Source organism: Empidonax traillii, unplaced genomic scaffold, assembly GCF_003031625.1.
Source record: "Empidonax traillii isolate 1590-97213 ecotype Southwest subspecies unplaced genomic scaffold, ASM303162v1 scaffold434:size946695, whole genome shotgun sequence".
Classification (NCBI taxonomy): Eukaryota; Metazoa; Chordata; class Aves; order Passeriformes; family Tyrannidae; genus Empidonax; species Empidonax traillii.
This window is the reverse complement of record NW_020955627.1, coordinates 673,977-692,788: the sequence shown is the minus strand read 5'-3', so window position 1 is coordinate 692,788 and position 18,812 is coordinate 673,977. Positions and strand designations below refer to the sequence as shown.

The 18,812-nt window shown below is 45.2% G+C and overlaps 1 protein-coding gene across 2 annotated transcripts; it reads left to right on the top strand.

The window, feature by feature from the left end:
* The first annotated feature begins 2,377 nt into the window (after positions 1 to 2,377).
* On the top strand, positions 2,378 to 17,591 carry SINHCAF (SIN3-HDAC complex associated factor). Of its 2 annotated transcripts, none has more exons than XM_027894638.1 (6): positions 2,378 to 2,395; positions 9,636 to 9,783; positions 11,460 to 11,559; positions 12,497 to 12,623; positions 14,037 to 14,187; positions 15,066 to 17,591. In XM_027894638.1, the coding sequence occupies exons 2-6, from the start codon at positions 9,656 to 9,658 to the stop codon at positions 15,226 to 15,228; spliced, it is 669 nt and encodes a 222-aa protein (XP_027750439.1). In that variant the 5' UTR covers positions 2,378 to 2,395; positions 9,636 to 9,655; the 3' UTR covers positions 15,229 to 17,591. The 2 variants fall into 2 exon arrangements, with proteins under 2 accessions (XP_027750439.1, XP_027750438.1); XM_027894637.1 differs by lacking the exon at positions 2,378 to 2,395 and adding an exon at positions 3,697 to 3,711.
* Positions 17,592 to 18,812: the final 1,221 nt, after the last annotated feature.

The window sequence follows — 18,812 nt, the reverse complement described above, 5'->3', positions numbered from 1 at the left end:
CGGCGGAGGGAAGGACAGGGGAGGGGGACCCGCCGGTGCCCGCCATCCCTCCCTCACCTTGTTTTACGGCGGGGAGAGGTGGCAGCTGCTTTTCTGGTATCACTACTACTCGCGGAGGGGTCGGAGTGTGTGCACGCCCCGAGACGGGGCAAAACGCGTGTCTGTGGGCTGGCGTGACACGTGCTGTCGGTCGCACAGGTCGCGGCGTGGGGCCTTTCGCCCTCCTGCCCCCGGCCCGGTGCGCGGCGTTGCCGGCTTGGGGAGGACAGTGTGGCGGAGGGCGATGGCGTCCTGCCGCTCCCGCAGCTCAGCGCCGCTGCAAGTCGCTCCGGTCCCCGCCGGCGTGTGCCCGTGCCCGGCGCCAACAAGTTTTAACTGCCGGCTCCGGGAGGCGTTTTCGCGGAGCGGGAGCGGGGCGGGCGGCGTGCCCCCGGCGCGGCACGTAGGCAGCGCCCGGCTGCAGGGAAAACAAAGGGCTCGCGTGTGCTGCGGGCGGTGCGGCTCCCGGCGCGCCGGGGGACAGCGCTCAGCCGCGCTGGGGGAAGCTCGGCCCTGGCGTGGGGGGGGGGGGGTGTCGGTGGGAGTGACACTTGTTCCGCGCGGGACAGTGTTTTTTAGGGGGCTGGCTGCCGTTTTTGGAGGAGTTTGGAGGAGCGGCGAAACTTTGGATGTGCCCGCGCTCCCCGTGGCACCGCCGCGCTTCGCGCACGGCGCTGGGGCAGGCGGGGGAGCCCTGCCGGTCGCCCTGGGTCTGCCGCGGGGTCGGGGGTCCGAGGGAGAGTCCGCATCGCCCCCGCCGCGGTGTGACCGCGTTGCTGGGAGGTCTGCGACGGCCCTTTGAAGTGAAACTGTTGCCATGTTTGAATTACGTCAGGGCCGAGCCATGAGGAACCGGCGCGGGGCGGGGGGGGAGGACGGGACCGGAGAGGGGGGCGGTGGCCGTCGCCTGGCCGGGACGGGGGTCTCGGCGCTCGTTGGTGCGGCTGGATCCGCGATTCCCGCCGCTCCCCCCCTCGGTGCCGGATGGGGCGGCTGCACCGAGACCGCGTGGTGGGGCGGCGTTTGCAGCGCGGGGGCCGCCTCGGAGCGCCCACCTCCGCGCTCGGGGCTTTCCTCACCGGCGCGCCGCCTTCCCCTTCCTGCGCTCTTCTCGTTTATTTTTAATTTTTATTCATCTTTCGGCGAGTTGAACGCTTGGCAGCCCCGCAGAGGTAGAGAGGAGGGGGGGAAGGCGCGGCCACCCGCGTGTGCGCTCCTGCGGCTCCACCTGACCGGCGGGGCCGCCCGCGAAAGTAGGTCGTTCGCCCCGGGGGGGGTCTTTGTCCCCGCTCCGGCCCCAGCCCCGCCGGCGGTAACGGGGGAGAGCGGGGCCGTCCCCGGGGCCGGCGCTTCCCCCCACGCCACGCGGTGCCTGGCGGAAAGTGGCGGGAGCGGCGCGACCGGGCTCTGCCTTTTCGGGCATCTCTTACTCGCTATTGTTTTGTATTTGTTTTAAACTTGCAGTGTTTTGTGCTGGCGAAGCGCTCCCAGTCGCGCTCTCCCTTTGGTGAGGTAGAAGTCGCCAACTCCTCTCGTACCTCCATCTCGTGAAGGGGATTTAAAGGGACCTGCCAAACCTGTTGTTTACTCGGGCCGTCCCTTAACGCAGCGAGCGGCGCTGAATCCCGCCTGCCCCGGGGCTCCCCTGGTGGCTCTTTCCTGGCGGGAACGGCCCCGGTTTATACTATAAAGAGCCTTGTCTGCGTCAGTCTGCTGACGGCCCGTCCTTTGGACCCAAATTATTTAATAATCATTACAATTGCAAAAAAGTTTGGAGTCGCGCTGTGGTTGTGCAGGCAGCTGGCGCAGGATGCTGCCCCCCAACCTGGCGCTGTGTGCCTGAACACGTGTCTTTCTGGGCTCAAGGCCGGGCCCTGCCACCGTCCCCTCGTGGCTGGGGAGTGGGGAGGAGAAGGCCCGGCGTCCTGAATTGAGCCCAGAACGGCAATAGCTTTGCACTTGTGTTGGAGACCGAGTAACGTACTTGAGCACAACCAGTGAATGCTCTCTTTTTCATTTTGAGTTTTAATTCGGCGCTTAGGAAGGTGGCAGTTTGACGGCCGTGGAGACAACTCTTTAACTGGTTGATAAGGCACGCCAGGAGAGTAATGGTTCCTCAGCAAACTCCTTTACTACTGTGGGTGTACTTACAAAGGTGAGACAGTTTCTGTCAGCCATGTGCTGGGTGTGTGCACCCCCTTCTCTCCAGTCTGCACACAGACAATTTCACTATGTAGTTTACAGCTTTTTCAAATAAAGAGAACAAGATCACACAAATTCTGCACCATAGGGACAGACTGTGAACTAGAAACCTTTCTGCCAACACCAGTGGACACTGACCTCCTTTGGCACACAGGTAAATTCTAGGTTTCTTGGGATCTGTGGTCTGTGGTAGAGAGTCAGCAAGTAGCAAGTCGGAATTTTCAAACACACCCACAGGCATGCAGCATCCAGCTCCCACCGAAAGTAGATGGGATTGAGTGCCAGCGCCTCTGGGAAAAATTCCTCCTCACTTCATTCTCTAAAAGGAGCCAATTGCCTATGTGATCAGTCTTCCTTTAAGAAGAAAATATCACTGACTTCTTAGAAAAGTTTGTTAAAAGAGATGATGAATTCACAGAGGTTAAAAATAAAGTTAAAACTGTAACGGTTTGTTGTCTTACTCGTGCTGAGCAGCTCTTTCTCTGTGTTACCAAACTCTGCTTTGCATTGATTCTTAACAGCTGATGCTTTGTACCTCTTCCTTAACTGAGATCAACGACGACGTACACATGGTTCTACTTGACAGTCAGCTTCACACTTGCACCGCTTGTAACACTTGCTTTTTAACACAAAGAAGGGAGCTGGGGCTTGAAAACTGAGGTTATGCAGAATGCATGAGCAGGACTCCATTTCACAACTTAAACCTTTGCTGTTGTAAAATGTGCTCAGTCCAAAGTCCAAGTGAAATTATTAGTACTATTATTTAAGGAAATGAAAATGTATCCTTTTTTAATGAAGTAACTTCAGCTATTCTGCCAAATAATTACTACTACTTCTGTTCAAATCCCCATCTAGGTATGTTACCCTCTTTAAAAACAAACAAAAAAAAAAAACCCAGCCAAAAAACACAAACAAAACTGTTCAGTGTCTCATGATCTCAAGTGTCTGTGATGGTTTTTCAGTAGCAGGTGATTGCAAACAGCATCATAACAGCTGTGGTGACTGTTTTCAGATAAGCATCTCAGACTGAACTCCAGCATTTGTTTGAGAACATCCTAGGTTTTCCTTGTTGGGCTCGTGCTCGGGCTGAGCATGATGTTAGTTATGCAACAGGAGTTTCGGGCAGGGGGAGTCATCTTTCAAGGTGGAATGTCTGCAGGTGAGGCAGGTTAGGGATTTTTTTTTTTTTTTCCTCCCTGTGCAAATCTTACTGATTACTGTTTTCATGCTTTGGCCTATCCCTTCTTGAGGACTAACCACATGGCAGTTTAGAGGAACACCCAAGTGACTTAGCCCTTCAATTCTGTAGATCAAGTGGGCTAAAAACTTACTTCCCAGTGAAGATCAGCAGGTAACTAGGCTCCTTTGTGACTTGATTGCTTCTGAAAACTTAACTTGGAACATCTTGTGACCTAGCCAGGATGTCCTGAATGCTCAGATGTGGGAAAGAAATGTCCAGTTTGATTTTTGGTACGTGCTGAGTATTTGCTGCCAGTTGCATCTGGTGTGCTAAAATTTTACTGCAGCTCTGAGCACACAACAGTAGCTGTGGACAACTACCAGCAAAAGAGTGAGTAACTTATTTCGGCAGAGAAAAGATTCCTGAAGATGTAGTTTTGAATTTTGCTGGTTTTGCTCAGCACATCGAGTGAAAACTCCACAGCATGCTGTTATATTCAGATGTGTCCTGGGCTGTAAAGGCCAAATACAGCTTTCCTCCAAGTAAAGTTGTTTTGGGTGGAGAGAAGAAGGGAAGTGGAAGGAGAATCTGAGAATATAGGGGACCAGAACAGTGTAAAATAAGCACAATTCCAAGTTATGGATGTTGGAAACTTAGTCTGTCTGTTTTGAGCTATAAGGACAGATGACCAAATGTTCTTGCAGATACTGAAATTGCATTTTCAGATGACGCCAATGAGATTGGTCTCTTTCATCCTTGGAGCATTCTGGCTTCGTGCACGTTAAAGTGTTTTTTTGGGGGGTCCAATTTTAACTTCTGTTCCAAGGGGTTTTTTTTGCAGCTTGTAAACTCGTGGTGGAGGTATGTTTACGTTGAGTCTCTGATATAGATCAGCTCCTCTGTAGATATACAATTTTCTGTCCTACAGTTGATATTCAGTAGAGGTATTGTAGTTTATTTCAGCGGAGGGACAGGCCCAGGAATTTATTGCGAGACAAGCAGCTCTGCTCCTGGCGCCTTAGACAGCTCTGGAAGCATTTTTCGTGTGTGTGCATGTGCCTGGGTGTATGCACTTGCAGATGCAAAAGGCAGAGCATGTATATTCTTTCTATATTAAGGCATCTGTTTCTTTTCCTTTAAAAGAAAGAAAAAAATCATACCATTTTGGCTCTGTTTCTTAGTTCCAATGAGATGCTATAGAGACAACAATTGGGAGACTTTTGCTGACAGGAACCGGCTGCATCATCATGTGTAGGCTAGATCGTATTTTTTTGTAGACCAACTTGAGGGAGACTGTGCCAAGCCTGGTTTGTACACATAAAGGCAAATCAAATTGTTCTGCTGTTCTCTGACAATGTACTGGAAGTTTTGGATTGTACAAAGGGTGAATGATCCAGGGTCAGAATGAGGAAATAGGAAGAGAGAAAGGTATTGAGTAGTTGTACTGGCATCCCTCTGGTCTCCCTTAACTCCAGGGAATGCTTCTCTTTCATCTATGTAACAAGCAGGTGAGCATGTTCATTCCAAGTGGCCTGATAATTGTGTTACAAAGGGAGACATGCCTGCCTTCTAGGAATTCCATCCTTTCTATTATAAAAGGTTTTCATTCTTCTTGGGTGATCAGAAAGAATGCAGAAGGAATCTGGAAAAGCAAATGGAAGTGGCTCAGCTTACTTTAAAATCTAAGAGTTCAGAAGTTCTTCTGTAAACTGAAGACTTACCGAGCATCTACAGCAATGCCTCCTTCTAATTTAGATCATCAAATTAAATTTTGCAAAGAAAACTAAGCACCATATTCTAGTCCTGACAGGCAACAAAAGCACGAAACCATTTTCACACATGTAACGGTGCGTGCTGCTTTGTACCAAACTTCACAAAGGTAATAAGCAGGGTGTGGGGATTCTTTTATTTCCCACCTACTTTATTGTTCTCTTCCTAACTCCAAATTTTTTTGCAAGACAAGTTTCTATTTTTGATGCTGCTTTTCCAAAAGTGAGAGGACAGAATAATGGAGAGAGGTTTTTCCTGGCGTCTTTTCTGAGTCCATTCAAGTTGTTAAAGCAGTTGTGTAAAGCAGAACTTGGAGGAATAGCAACTTCTGCAGGGAGAAGCTGCAGAGAGGGAGACCAGGGAGGAAGAGGAGAACCACTTTTCCCCTGTCTTGGGGGAATCCAACTTCCCTGCTAATGCAGATAAATCTCCATTTCTGTAGAATGACAGATAGACTCCACTGAGATTTCTGATTCTTTGCTGGTGAGCTGTCCCTTTGGCTTCTGCACAACTGCTGATTTTAAAAATGTCATATATTTTAATGACATGCCTAAATTTGGCAAATAATAACAAGCTTAAATAATGTTAACAATATGCTTAAGTTTGGCAAAATTAGGTTGTGTAATTCTTTCTAATTTCTTCACAAGTTACTTAGTTCTGACTTGCCATCTTTTTATCTGTCCCAAATTTCACGTGGTTAAAATACCACAGCTAAGATTCAGGTGTTGGGATAGCTGGCAGTCTAACTTCCTAGTTCTAATTTGAGATTGCAAAGCTTTCAAGTTAAAACCTTTCAAATGGCACAGTCATATGTACTTCTAAGTGCATATTAGCTATTAAGATCTCCAGCTGACAGAATATTTAGTGTATAATGGTCAAATGGCAACTGTTTAGGATTAAATGTGTGACTGGACCGACGCCTTCCATTTATAACTGCACTTCAATGCAGTTGTCAGAGAAATCTGTTTAACTTGTGGTTTTGCTACTAGCTCTTCCCCATTCAGGCATGATGTATGGTAATACTGTTGCTGACCATTCATCAAGTGGGAAACAGATGGCACTAGTTTCCCTTCTATTGAAGGATGGTGTTGAAAGGCTGCTCCTGTGAGAATGGCAGCAATGATGCAAAACAAAATATTTTCAGAATATGTCTTTGATGCCAGTCTTTGCCAGAACATTAATGCATCTTGTTCTACTGTGGTGTAAATACCAGCTGGTGACAGAGATCATCTTATTAGTGTCTGGATTTCTGGAAGAATCTGGGTTAGAAAGCAAATCACATTGTTGATGTTGATATGAGTTCTGTTCTTGCCATGCAGCAGTCAAGATGTACTTGCTGCATAGGTTTTGCAGCATTGATGAACCTTGTGTCTGCAGTGAGTCTTGGACTTTCTAAATAAAAGTACTACCCCAATGAATTTATCATTGGGGTAGTCAAACAACATCTAAAATTGCTGTTTGGAAGTTGAAAATTCCCGGCTGAGTATGCTGTTGCATCTCCAGAGGCTCGTTAAACAGTGTTCGTAATAGAGTGTCTCTTGGAGAAGCACATCAGATGCTAAGAAACAAAATACATACTCTGAGTGTTTGCCTGGACACTGCTGTGTATTTTTCTTGATACTGACCTGATTTGGATGTGCTTTAGTTTGCTACGAGTCCCTGAAAACACAGCCAGCAGAAGCTGAGAGTGGTAACCATCCCTCAGTGAGCCCATTCAGCGGGTCATGGACTGCGTAACTTCTGCCACTCGCACTGGATGCTGTATCTGCTCGTGGCTTCCAGGCTGCTGCTGTGCTGGTGTAGGGAGCAGTGCATCTCCTGAAAAACCTGGCAGCATTTGGGGTGACTTTGCTGCATATTTGCACAAGTCATCTTTGGGAGAATGTACCCCTAGGTGAGCGTGCTGCAAATGTGAAGAAAGGAATACAGCACCTCAAGCCTGTGGTAGACAGCATGGGCTGGGATGGAGTGGGGGGGGGAAAGGAGACACCTATCCCCTCCATCTCTCTCCTAAGCATGGAGGGTCTCCTTGGCATTCAGCTTGCATTAGTCCCTTGCCATTAACAGGCTTTGCAAAGCCAAGAGGAGCCTTATGGGGAGTTGACTGGTTTCTTTCTAAGTGTTTTTGTGGTCGTAATTGCAAGGAGACTCAGCCTCAGTGGGCACCAAGTGGTCTTGTGTGTGCTATACTGAAATGTAAACCTACGCACTCTCAGCTGGATATGGGTTCCTTAATGGATTTTGTGTAAGAGTATTAACCAAAAATATTGGATACGATTTTTGCTTTTCCCTCGTTCTCGGCAGCTTGGGAAACTGTGTGTTTATTTTGCACTGCTGCTGTGCTCTTGATCTTCCCCTCTGTGGTTGAGGGGGATGTATTTTCACCTCTCTGTGTGGAAAACTGTGCTTAGGCCTGGGTGGTTCACTAGCTTTTGCTGTGGTCCCACAAAAACACACAGGATCTCTTTTCCTTGCACAAAATCTCTCTGTCAGTGAGGTAAGCTCAATGCTACATACAGTTGTTTTGTGGAAGCATGTTTTTGACCTCACCTGAACCCGCTTTTCAAATTGTTTTATTGCCATAATTATGTGGCAAGTCTTGGCAGTATAGACTGAAGATTTGAGTTTAATTTTCTCTGTCCTACTGGAAGATACTAGAATTACACTCCTTACCTTCCTTCAGGTGGAAGATTTGGGGACAGATGCCTATGCCACATACATAAACCAGTAACCCTGGTTGGGTTGCTGGGACTTGGCAATCCTTGGGCCTGGCAAGTGACTGGGAGTTCCCTCTCACTAGACTAGCCCACAAGTGATGGAGGTGCTGCTCTCCCAAAAGCCCTGCCTGAGCTACTGGGTGTTTCAGTGGCATTTGTGGGAAGGCCAGGTAGTTTTCTGGTAGTTTCTGTGAGAATATGATGACTTGGTCTTTTGTTAAGGGAAGAGGGGGAAATGTGTTACTTGTGGGGCTCCATCCAATTTTTTAATTTTTTAAAAGCATAAGTTCTCAGCAGTGGGAACCTGTTCTCAGGGAGCTTCCTGCAGCCAGTGGCCTGTCCCCTCTCTGAGCAGATAGTATGTGATAAGCAGCAGAGGTGGCTGCTCACTCCCCGCAGCAGGTGGTTGAGGCAAACCTTGCACCAGGGTCTGTTCAAAAGAGAACTTCTTGGAACAGTCCTTGCCTGTGTTATGAGGCAGATGCTGTGTGGCCTGTGAGGACTTGCTGTGTGTCCAGGCCCAGTGCCAGAAAAGCACCAGCTTTGCTCAGTTGTTGGTTTGGTTTTTTGAAGTGCTGTGGGAACTGTGTTTGCTCTGACAGCTTCTCATGTCGTGTCAGACTGTGCCTAACAGGAATCTGCACTGGGGAGTAGCTGGCACCAGGGGAGAACTTCTTTGGTGGTGGGGACATCATGTGTTGAAAGGATCTTGTGTCGTGGTGACTGCAGTAAATCCACTTGTGACTAACTTGAAAAGTTTCTGCCTGGAAAACAGCCTCACTGTATGACACCTGCTCTGATAGCAAATCCTAGCTTAGGAAAAGAATAGGCAGACCTCTGAGAGCAGGATGGCATTTTTGGCTTTCTGTGTTGGCGCCTAGTTTGCAGAGCTGGTGGTTAAAAAATTCCCTGTAACTGGAGTTCCAGTGTTATTGGCAGCAAAGTGTGGTAGGCACATGCTGAGATGTGCCCCAGGGTCCTGCTCCCTGGCCCTTTTCTAGTAAGGTTTGCTTCCCATGGAAAGCAGGGTGGGGAAGGCAGGAAGGCGAGAATGGAGCATGTGCTGACATGGAGCTGGGATGTGGCTGGGATGCTCACCCAGGCCTGAGAACAGAGCAGTGCTCCTGGGTCCTGCAGCACAGACATGGCCACTGAGGACTGGGTGGGACTCCACCCTGCTGTTTGTGGAGCGGCTTTCCAGGTATGTCTGCCCTACAGCCTCGAGGTATGACTGCAGCTCATTTTAAATTACTCCTACTCACTTGCAGCAAGGTTTGGCAGGGATGTTTCCAACCACAGGTGGTGGTGACGAGGTAGTTCCAGTGACCTGGAGTTCAGCTGCCAGCTCCTTATCCAGGGGCTTGGGCAGATTCACGTGGCCTGTCCTGCAGCCTGTTTTACCACATACACAGGGCTTTCATTAGCCGAGTCAGCTGCATTCACACTTCTGGGTTGTGCTGTTCTAGATGTGCCCTTAGAGTAGACTTGTGCTGTAAATGAGGTTGTTAGGAGTCCTGCTGGGTATTGCTTAATATTCTAGCTGTTAATTACATAATTTTTTTAACAAGTGCATTCTAGGTGCCTCTGCTGTTCTGAGGCAACATGGGATAAAAAAAATGGTGCCCCAATCTAGCAGTTTCCCATCAGAATTATAGTTTACCTTTGCCCAGGTTTTCCTTTCAGTATCTACAGTGATAAGTAACACCAGTTTCTCTTTGTTTTCACAGGCTGCTGCTGGGAAGAAAAGATGTTTGGCTTTCACAAACCGAAGATGTATCGCAGTATAGAGGGCTGCTGTATTTGCAGAGCTAAGTCTTCCAGTTCCCGTTTCACTGACAGCAAACGTTATGAAAAGGATTTCCAGAATTGTTTTGGGTAAGAATCTTTCTTTAGTCAACATCAGTGGTCAGTTATGACATTGATCTCCAGGCCTCCAACCTGATATGTTGTCTTTCTTGACTGAAAGATTAGGTTAGCAGAGGTGAGTGGTGGGAAAAGGCTGCCTGTGGCTTCCTCACAGGTTTCCTAAGCAGACAAGGAGGGGCTGAATCCTCTGCTGCTGTGTACGGTACCATTTTATTTTTGATCTGCTGTTACTGCCCATGGAGAGCTGCTCATTGCCCAAAACAGCAAAGTTTTGGGCTCATGCCTCACTCACCTCACAGCACATGCAGGGATTTAAACCCATCTCAAACTCTGCATTTTTCACTTGTTCCACAGAGGTGTAAATACCTACACAAAGTTATGAACTGTACAGGTCCACGGGGGCTCTCTGTGGCTCTGAAGATTCAAGAATGTTAGATAAAACTTGAGGAGTAAATATTTAGCAGTTTCAGCAGCATTTATGTGGAGTATCTGTTATGGATATTGGTGTCTTTGTTCAAATAGGACATGTCAACTTGTTATTAAAACTTCTCATTGGAAACCCCTTCTGATGGAAAAAGCGAGCATCAAGTAATTAGCTTTCAAATTAGGTAGTGTTGCTTGAAGGCACTGGTAAATAAAACTGTAAATATGAGTGATTTCTTGTGCCAATTACTGTCACCTTTTAAATTTTTTTAAAATACTTTCAAAGAGCTTTGAAATTTTGTATAATTATTCTTACCCCCGCCCCTTTTCTAGAAACTGCTTTCATGTACAGCTTCATAGTGCTTTGTATTTACCATGGATTTTTGTACAGAAATCTGGTGGTGACACTTTTCCTTATCATATTTCTTGACTACTGTCCTTGGCAGTCAAAGACTGTGTGACGATACGTTGCTTTTTTTTTTTTTTTTTTTTTTTTTTTGGTGGTGGTTAACTACAGTGAAGCAGCTTGCAGTGTACCAGGGCCATTGGTCTTATGCTTTCTGTTTGGCAAGGTAAAAATGCAGTCTTAACACTGAGCAAATACCTAAGCCTGCCCCATTCATCTATAAATCTTCAAAGTCTACCTGTTTAAATAGCTGAAAAATTCTACAGTGTTTCCCCTTTATATTTCTTTTAGCATGGATTAGCAGTAGAGATGATTCCTGAAGAAAGCTTGTTAAAGGGAGCGAGTATTGCTGTCATTCCAGTGACTGGTGTTTCTGAAACCTTATCCTCTGCTTATGTGGGAGTGTGTTAGGTGGTATTTGTTACTCATCCTTGAAGCTCTGTGAGAAAGTTAAGACCTGAATAAGCTGCTCGTGTTTGTTCCCAAATGTACGTTTGAGGAATATGATTATTCCTCCTTCTGCAATCAAAATAATAAACCCACTGGAACTGTGTGTTGTTTTCTGGGTTTTGCAGGGGAAAAAAACCCAAAACCTGAAGGTGACAGGACTGTTGTTTTCAGTGCCCCTCTGGAGGCAGATTATGACACCTTTTATTTCTGTGTGGAAGAGTGCATTTTGAAAGTGAGACCTGGTCTTCAAATGGCAATGTTTGAGCATCCTAGATGACTTGAAATGCCTGAAAACAGAATTTGAGAACTCCTCTTATTCATCAATTTTTATGCTTCTTGCTGTTATCAAGTGGGGATATGCTTTTATTAACTGTAGTTAAGTGATTTTTGCTTTTGTTTTTACCAGGCTCCATGAGGCCCGTTCAGGAGATATTTGCAATGCCTGTGTTCTTTTGGTGAAAAGATGGAAAAAATTACCAGCAGGATCCAAAAAAAACTGGAATCACGTTAGTAAATATAAATTACTCTTCCATCCCCAAACCAACTCTTTCTAGAGAGTGGAAGTGCTGGCAAAGATTTGGGGTTTGCTCTTTCCCCCACCACGCTCTCTCTTCCTACTCTCAGCATCTCTAAATACTTCCTGAAGTATTTCCTATTTTGTGGCTTTTACCTGCCTTCATTTGGCTTATGTGCAAATGGTGATTATGCAAGCCCGAGATGGAGTCACAAACTGACTTACCTTGTAATTCCTTGTTTTCACAAGCTCATAACTTTGTCCAAAAGTCTCTTATGACACTCAAAACATTTCAAATTTGGCCTCTATCCAAAATTGGTTGCTTTTTTTTTTTCCCTAAGCGACTTGCTCCAGCAACACATAAATCAATGTCATTTAACCAGATAATTACAATGACTAATATCTTGCAGCAATTCCCACTCATATATTCTTGTTTGATATACCTAATTCAGTTTGGGCCTAGGGCCGGGAAGATGATCAGGATTCCTTATGTATGTAATAATCTTTATCCAGGAAGCCTTGATGGTAATGGGAGCCAGAACTATAGTTATCACTACCACTAGCTTTGCTCAGAGGTTAAATTTAAGATTAAAAACCCAAAAACTCCAGAGCAAATGCTTGGCAGACACTCCTGAGTGTACCTGTATTAGTTTAAACAACTGTTGTGTGCTAAACTGAATTTGTCAAAAATGCTAAGTGGGCAAAAGTTGAACTAAATGTGCTTTTAAACTAGTTTTCTGTGTTTTCCTACAGACTCAGCCTCTTAAAAGCCAGATTTAAATGAAACATAAGAGTGTCACTGCACAGAACTGCCTTGGATTAACTAAATTGGTTTTGAGCACCTTTAACTGAGTCAGTGCAGGTGCCTTGGCTGGGGCAGTATCTGGGCATGATGCAGAAGTGTTAGGCATGCATTTTCTGTGTTCTAGGTGGTAGATGCCAGGGCTGGACCCAGTCTTAAAACAACTTTGAAACCAAAGAAAATGAAAACTCTGTCTGGAAGCAGAATAAAGAGCAATCAAATCAGCAAACTGCAAAAGGAATTCAAGCGGCACAGTAAGTGGATCCAAAGAGATTTTGGCAATAAACTTTAGCCTCCCCTCACATAGCTTACAGTTAACTGGCCAAGTTGAATCACCATCTAGATTTGACTGTACACTCACACATTTGGGCGCTGCCTGTTTTCACAACCTCTTGTTCTCTTAGACCTTGGAGAGGGGGTGGAATGAGGAGGAAGGACGTGTGTGCAGGGTGGGTTGCGAGACAGAGGTGGGGAAGTGGCAAGGGGGGAGTGTGAAGCCTGGCTTGTAAGAGTGGGTAGTTGTAGCTTATGTCCAACAACACTTAAATGACATGACATGTCTCTAAAAAGAATGTCTTGGGCAAGACCCTCTTGGAAGCTGAATCTGGAAGAGGCTTCCCCCTACTCTAAATAATGTGCTATGGCCATTTTTCATCTCTCTTTTCCCAAGAAAATTTCAGTCTTTTTCTTGCATACATGTTTTTAACCCAGCCTTTGTATTTAGCCTAGACTTTCCCTCACCCACTCCTACTTTAAATTCTTACCATATTTTTTTATACCTTCCTCTACTGGTCTCAGTGATTTCTTTCCAGTAGCACATGGACTATTCAAATGGATTTGGATTCATAGCTTTCCAACAAAGCCATCTGCCAGTTATATTCTAAATATATGTTGGTATTTAAGGGTTTTTTTCTGAAGCAAACCTAACTTAACTGTTGGTGACTTGGTCTTCTCTCTCTTTCATTTATCCTACCTGGCTTGAAGGAGAAGTCTCCAAAGAATCAGTAAAGGCCCTGATCCAAAGAGCTTGTATCTCCTCATTCAATGTGCTATAGTTAATGTAGTTGTTTTACTGTGCCAGCTAGAGATGACAGCTGAAAGGTAGGTGAGTAGACACTCTGTTAAGGTGTGTGTCTGCACAGAGTCTGTAGTTTATAGTCTTGATCCAGCAAAAGCTCAATACTACCTAATTCATAATGAGAATATACACACACACACACATATAAAGCACTAGAGAGAAGAGCTTTACAAGACTTTACCTGAACAGGTGAGAAAGACGAGTTACAGTGAGAGAGAAAGTAGTAGGTATGAAGAGTAGATCCCGTTGTCTTGAAGGATCTTCAGTGATCCCAGAGCATGGCCTGCATGGGCTGTGTTTGAGAGCCAGGAACTGAAGCCTGATCCTGAACCTCTTTCCAATCTCTCATGTGCAGGGACCCCCTCTAGTTCGAATGTCTGCTTTGCAAATGCTGACAGATTGCCTCTGTAGTGAAACCTGGTGGGGGCAAGTTAAAAAAAATGGGTTGTCATTGCTAGGTTTATCTTATTAATTAAAAAAAAAAGTCCTTTTCTCTGTTCCCAGTCCACATGTGACCTTTTACAAGTCAGGAAGAGGATAAGTCTTTGGATGCATGTCCTCAATTTGGCATGTATTCTTTCCCCTGCAGATTCTGATGCCCACAGCACGACTTCCAGTGCCTCCCCGGCTCAGTCACCCTGTTACAGTAACCAGTCTGACGATGGCTCTGACACGGAGATGAGCGCTGGGTCCAGCAGAACACCAGTTTTCTCCTTTTTAGATCTCACATATTGGAAAAGGTAAAAAGGTGCACTCCCTGCAGGTGGTGACAGACATCACATGCACGCTGCTTGATTCTGCTTCTTCAGGAGTTCATTGCTGCTGAACTTTTTTTGGTTTGAGGATATAATTTAAGTCCCAGAGCATTACACGATACCTGCCTGTTTTTCTTTGGGAAGAAATGCTGTGTACTTGAGGCATTTTCCCCTATCTCCTTCCAATACTAATGCAGGTGCTGGAAAATATTTTTGCTGGTTTTGGGAGCAACAGATAATATTCCTGTCTGTCATTATCTTTTCTTAAAACTATGCCCTGTAGATGTGATGTGTTGCCAAATACACGAGTGTTCTCAGCTTGCGAGCAAACATAGCATTTGATTTAGTTGACCTGTGATGGTAGTCATTTGGAAAAAAAAAAAAAAAAAACAAACAACAATAAATCCTGGAGTGGGAGGAAAACCACAAGGTTTTCTGGGAGCTGACGAGCTTGTTATCTTCTATTGCATGTTGTGACACAGTAATCCCTTGTTTAGCTAATTGCTCCATTGAAATTGTTGTGACTTTGCTGCCTCCTCTCAAATAATGTTTGCAAGTGCATTATAGCCAAGGTTAGTTCAGCCCAGATAGTTGTGTATCTGAAATTTCCCTGGGAAGCAAAGTGGGAGACTTAGTTTTGTAGAGACATGTTTGGATTTTTTCCTCCATATTTTTATTTCTTCCCCAAAGCAGTGTTGTGGATGTAGACACAGACTTCTTTTCTCTTTTTAAGCAGCCTTTTTGCCCCTATCCTCTGAGCTGGAGGCTCAGTAGTGTCTGGGGTCAGACTTATTTTTTGCATGTTTGTAAATTCTGTATATTCTAAACACACAAAGTATCTGTCTCCCTGCCATTTCTTCCAGGCAAAAGGTCTGCTGTGGAATTATTTACAAAGGTCGTTTTGGGGAAGTCCTCATAGACACTCATCTCTTCAAACCTTGCTGTAGCAATAAAAAGTCTGCCACTGAAAAGCCGGAACAAGAAGGACCACAGTCTCCAGCAATCTCCACCCAAGAGGAGTGGTGACTTCCTTGGATAGCTGCAGAAGGTTACACAGATCCTCTTATTCTCTGGAAAAATACTAGAAAAGTGACTGTTCACTTTGGACACCTGCTATGCTGCCAAAAGACTATTCCCTAGAACTGTTTTGGGTTTTACTGCTACAATTCCACAAACTCTGAAGCCAGTTTGTATCCTTTCAGAAAGACTGTACATAATATTTAAGATGCTGTGGAACACTTGGCAAAGCTGAATGCTGCTGCAAGGTTGTCTAATCTTCCCCCCACACTCACTTCACAAGTGAACATGAGGATGGGGTTTTATATATTAAAGTATATGTAGTTCATGTTTCTGTAATTGAAAGAAGCAGTGGTTGTAAGGCTTTTTTTTTTTCTTTAAAAGTTGATTGGTAAACTCCCTTAAATCCCCGAGAAAATATTTCATTCTTAGACATGTATGAGTCAATAAGATGAACTAATACATAGAAATGTTATAAGTCACCTCTCTAGTTATATAAATATATATTTTTAAAGGTGTGGAGATTTCACCCTGTACTACTGATGTAACAAAGACAAATATTTCGTCCCTCCTTTGTGGCACAGACTGGTAAACTGCAGACATCTCTACTGTGAGTGGTAGCTTGCTGAGAAGGCCTCTAACATACAGTCCTCCTCAGAAGGGGTGGGAGAGCTCTCCACCTTAGCTGAGGAGGAACATAGCAAAATGGGAGGTTACTTTGTTTTAAGCCATCACCAGACACCCCGGGCGTGGTGTAGTAACCAGCTGGTGGTTAGAGGTGGACCAAGAAACATCTTGATGCCTACATTAGGTGTAAATGATGGCCAAAACCAAGTAACTCCTCTCAGTTGGCCCAGTGCAGCTGAAATGTGACCACAAACAAGACTCCTCCTGGTTTTGGACCTGACATAGAACCAAACCCCTCGCTAAGCAAATCAGGCTCTGGTCCAGGGACATAATCTGATTGCAGCCTGGGGTCTGGATTCACAGTTGCTGTTTTGAAACCCTTCCCCTGCAGTGCTTCTCTGTGTTTGGGTTTTGTTTTTTCTGTTTGTTAGTTTAAGCAGCTGCCAGATCAACGCTTTTGTGAATTTGAAAAGTTCTGTTAAGAATGGTGCTGTGCTGAATCAAGGCAGAGCTCTGTTTGCATTCGTGATCAAAAGATAATACTTTCTACATAGATTCCCAGAGAAGCTCATGTGCAAATCATTGTGACACTCCTTCAAGCTCCCCTTTGCCTTTGTGGGGTGGAAGCAGCTTCCTGGAAGATTGTGCTGCCGTTTTAGTTCCCAATTGCTTCATGTTCCTTTTATGAAGGTTTAACTTGTGTGAGTTGGGAATTCTGCTTTTTGTTTCTTTGGTTTTTTCCTGGTTTTGGGGGGAGGGTTTTTTTTTCTTCTTACAATTACTCTTTTGGGATATCCTGCAATGGATTGCTACGTGGTGTGATTCTTTGGAGCTGTGCTGCACAGGGCCAGGAGTTGGAGTCGATGATCCTGATGGGTCCCTTCCAACTCAGCATATTCTATGATTTTAAGCTTTCCCTTTTGTGAGAGTCATCAGCATAATACTGTGGTGGGTAGGGTTTAGGACTGGATTTCCATGTAGTCTCCATTCCTGAAGTGGGAATACTTAGCAAATGAAAATATAGATAGGGAAAGATATGCAGGTTTTAAGAGGAGCCTCTGTCCTCAAAGCTTTTTTTCTTTCTTTCTTTTTTCCTCTCCTTCTGTTGGGTAATCCAACCTCTGGAGAGAAAGAAAAATCAGGGGAAACAGGGCTTTGACTTATCACAGCCTTACAGCTTAGAGCTTTCATTGGACTTATTTTGCTTTTCCTAAACTCTGGAGGTTCTGAAGGGAGGACAGAGCTGCTTACCTTGCTTTCATCCTCAATGAAATAGAATCATTTGGGTTGGAGAAGACCTAAGATCATCGAGTCCAGCCATAGATATAATGGACACTTGGTTGTGTAAAAGCATAACTAGGTTGATCATGTCCAATAAGGGCTTGAGCAAGAGTCCTTGCTAGTTTTGCAGACACCTGTTTCATATGAATTTGTGTTTTCAGCATCAGTAATTCTGTACACCTAAGGCTGCAGTATTGGTGGTCGGATGTGCTCTGATACGAATCATCTCTTCTGTATTTATTTATTTATTTCTAGATTTCAACCACCAACTGCTTCCCCTACTCCTTCCCACCTCTTCCATTCCTGGTAGTAATGCAAAATGAACTGTATGTAGTCATGCACTTTGTATTAATGTATTAGAAATCTATGGAACCTGTTTTGTACTTTTATACTGTTCAGACACTTGTAATCCAACCTTTTTTTTACTAGGGTAATGAATAAATTTAGACTTATTTAGAAAATAAGCAACTTTTCCCCTGTTTATTTCAACTCTCTTCTGTTAATTAGACTTGGTGCTGGAACCAGGCCAGACAACCTGTGTTTCTTTTTGAACAACACTAAGACTTTTGTTTTTCTTCTTCTTTTTTTGAGGTGGAGTGAGGTAATTCTCTTCGAATTTAATTTGGAAAGAAGAGCAGAGCAAAGGAAGGAGATGGCGTTTGTTACGGCAGGCAGCTGTCTCAGGGCAGAATCAGAGCTTTCCCTTGGCTCCACATGTGCGTCAGGCATTCCTTCCCTGGGAATGGATGGTGCTGACATTTGGTGTTCCCTTGCTCTCTTTCTAACTCACCATCATTCATTGAAGGCCAGCTGAAGTAACAGTTCAGTGGTGACAGCATTTGGGAACATCCCTTTCCAGATCCAGCGGAGTCGGTGGCAGAAACTGGTGCTCTTCTACTGGAGCTGGAGCCTGGAGTGTTCCTTCCCACGACAGGCGTAGTCAGCTGGATAAGCTCCAGCAGACTGGTGGGAGCAAGGTCTCTGGTAGGAGCTGTCCATGAGTAACCAAGTTTAGAAGATAATGGGGAAAACATTGGAACTTAAGCTTGTTGCAAGAGACTATTTTGGACTTTAGTGGAGATGCTGATTTATTCCTGCTGAGACACTGGCTGTTTTGTTACAAATTGAGTAGGATGATATTCAGAGATTTATTTAAAAATCCTGTCAGAGAAAGCCCTGCATAGACTGCAAGACCACGTGATTTTAGTACAATAGCATCTGTTTTGGATGTGTTAACATTATTTGCTGAAGATGTGAGCATAGTTCGGTTCACCTAAAACGTAAAGGTCTATCTAAAATTACTGAACAGAAGCAGGTGCGCCAAAAGGTGGTTTAAAGCAGGTAACCTGCTGTGTAACCCATTCTTTGCAACTTTCCATCCTGTTTCAAATGATTAATACCTTCTCTTACACTGCTGCTGTACACCGGTGACTACAGCTACTGTCAGGGTAACCTCTGGGTGCTGAGAACTTGTGTGTGGATGGACAGAGGGCTTTGTTTGTGGGCAGAAAACCTAATGGAGGGTTACAGCTGAGGAGGAGGAAGCTCCTATGGGAACATTGGGGAGGCATCTTCAGAGCAATGTACAATGAAATCAGGAAGTAAAATCCTGGGTCAAGCCCTCCTGTGCTTCACCTGAATCAGCTGTTGCAATGGCAAGTGTGTCATCTGCTAGAATATCTCAC

Coding starts and splice junctions, on each gene's coding strand:
- SINHCAF (XM_027894638.1), top strand. CDS start 9,656: ATGTTTGGCTTTCACAAACCGAAGATGTATCGCAGTATAGAGGGCTGC. Junction 9,784..11,459: donor GATTTCCAGAATTGTTTTGG/GTAAGAATCTTT, acceptor TGTTTTTACCAG/GCTCCATGAGGCCCGTTCAG. Junction 12,624..14,036: donor AAAGGAATTCAAGCGGCACA/GTAAGTGGATCC, acceptor TTTCCCCTGCAG/ATTCTGATGCCCACAGCACG.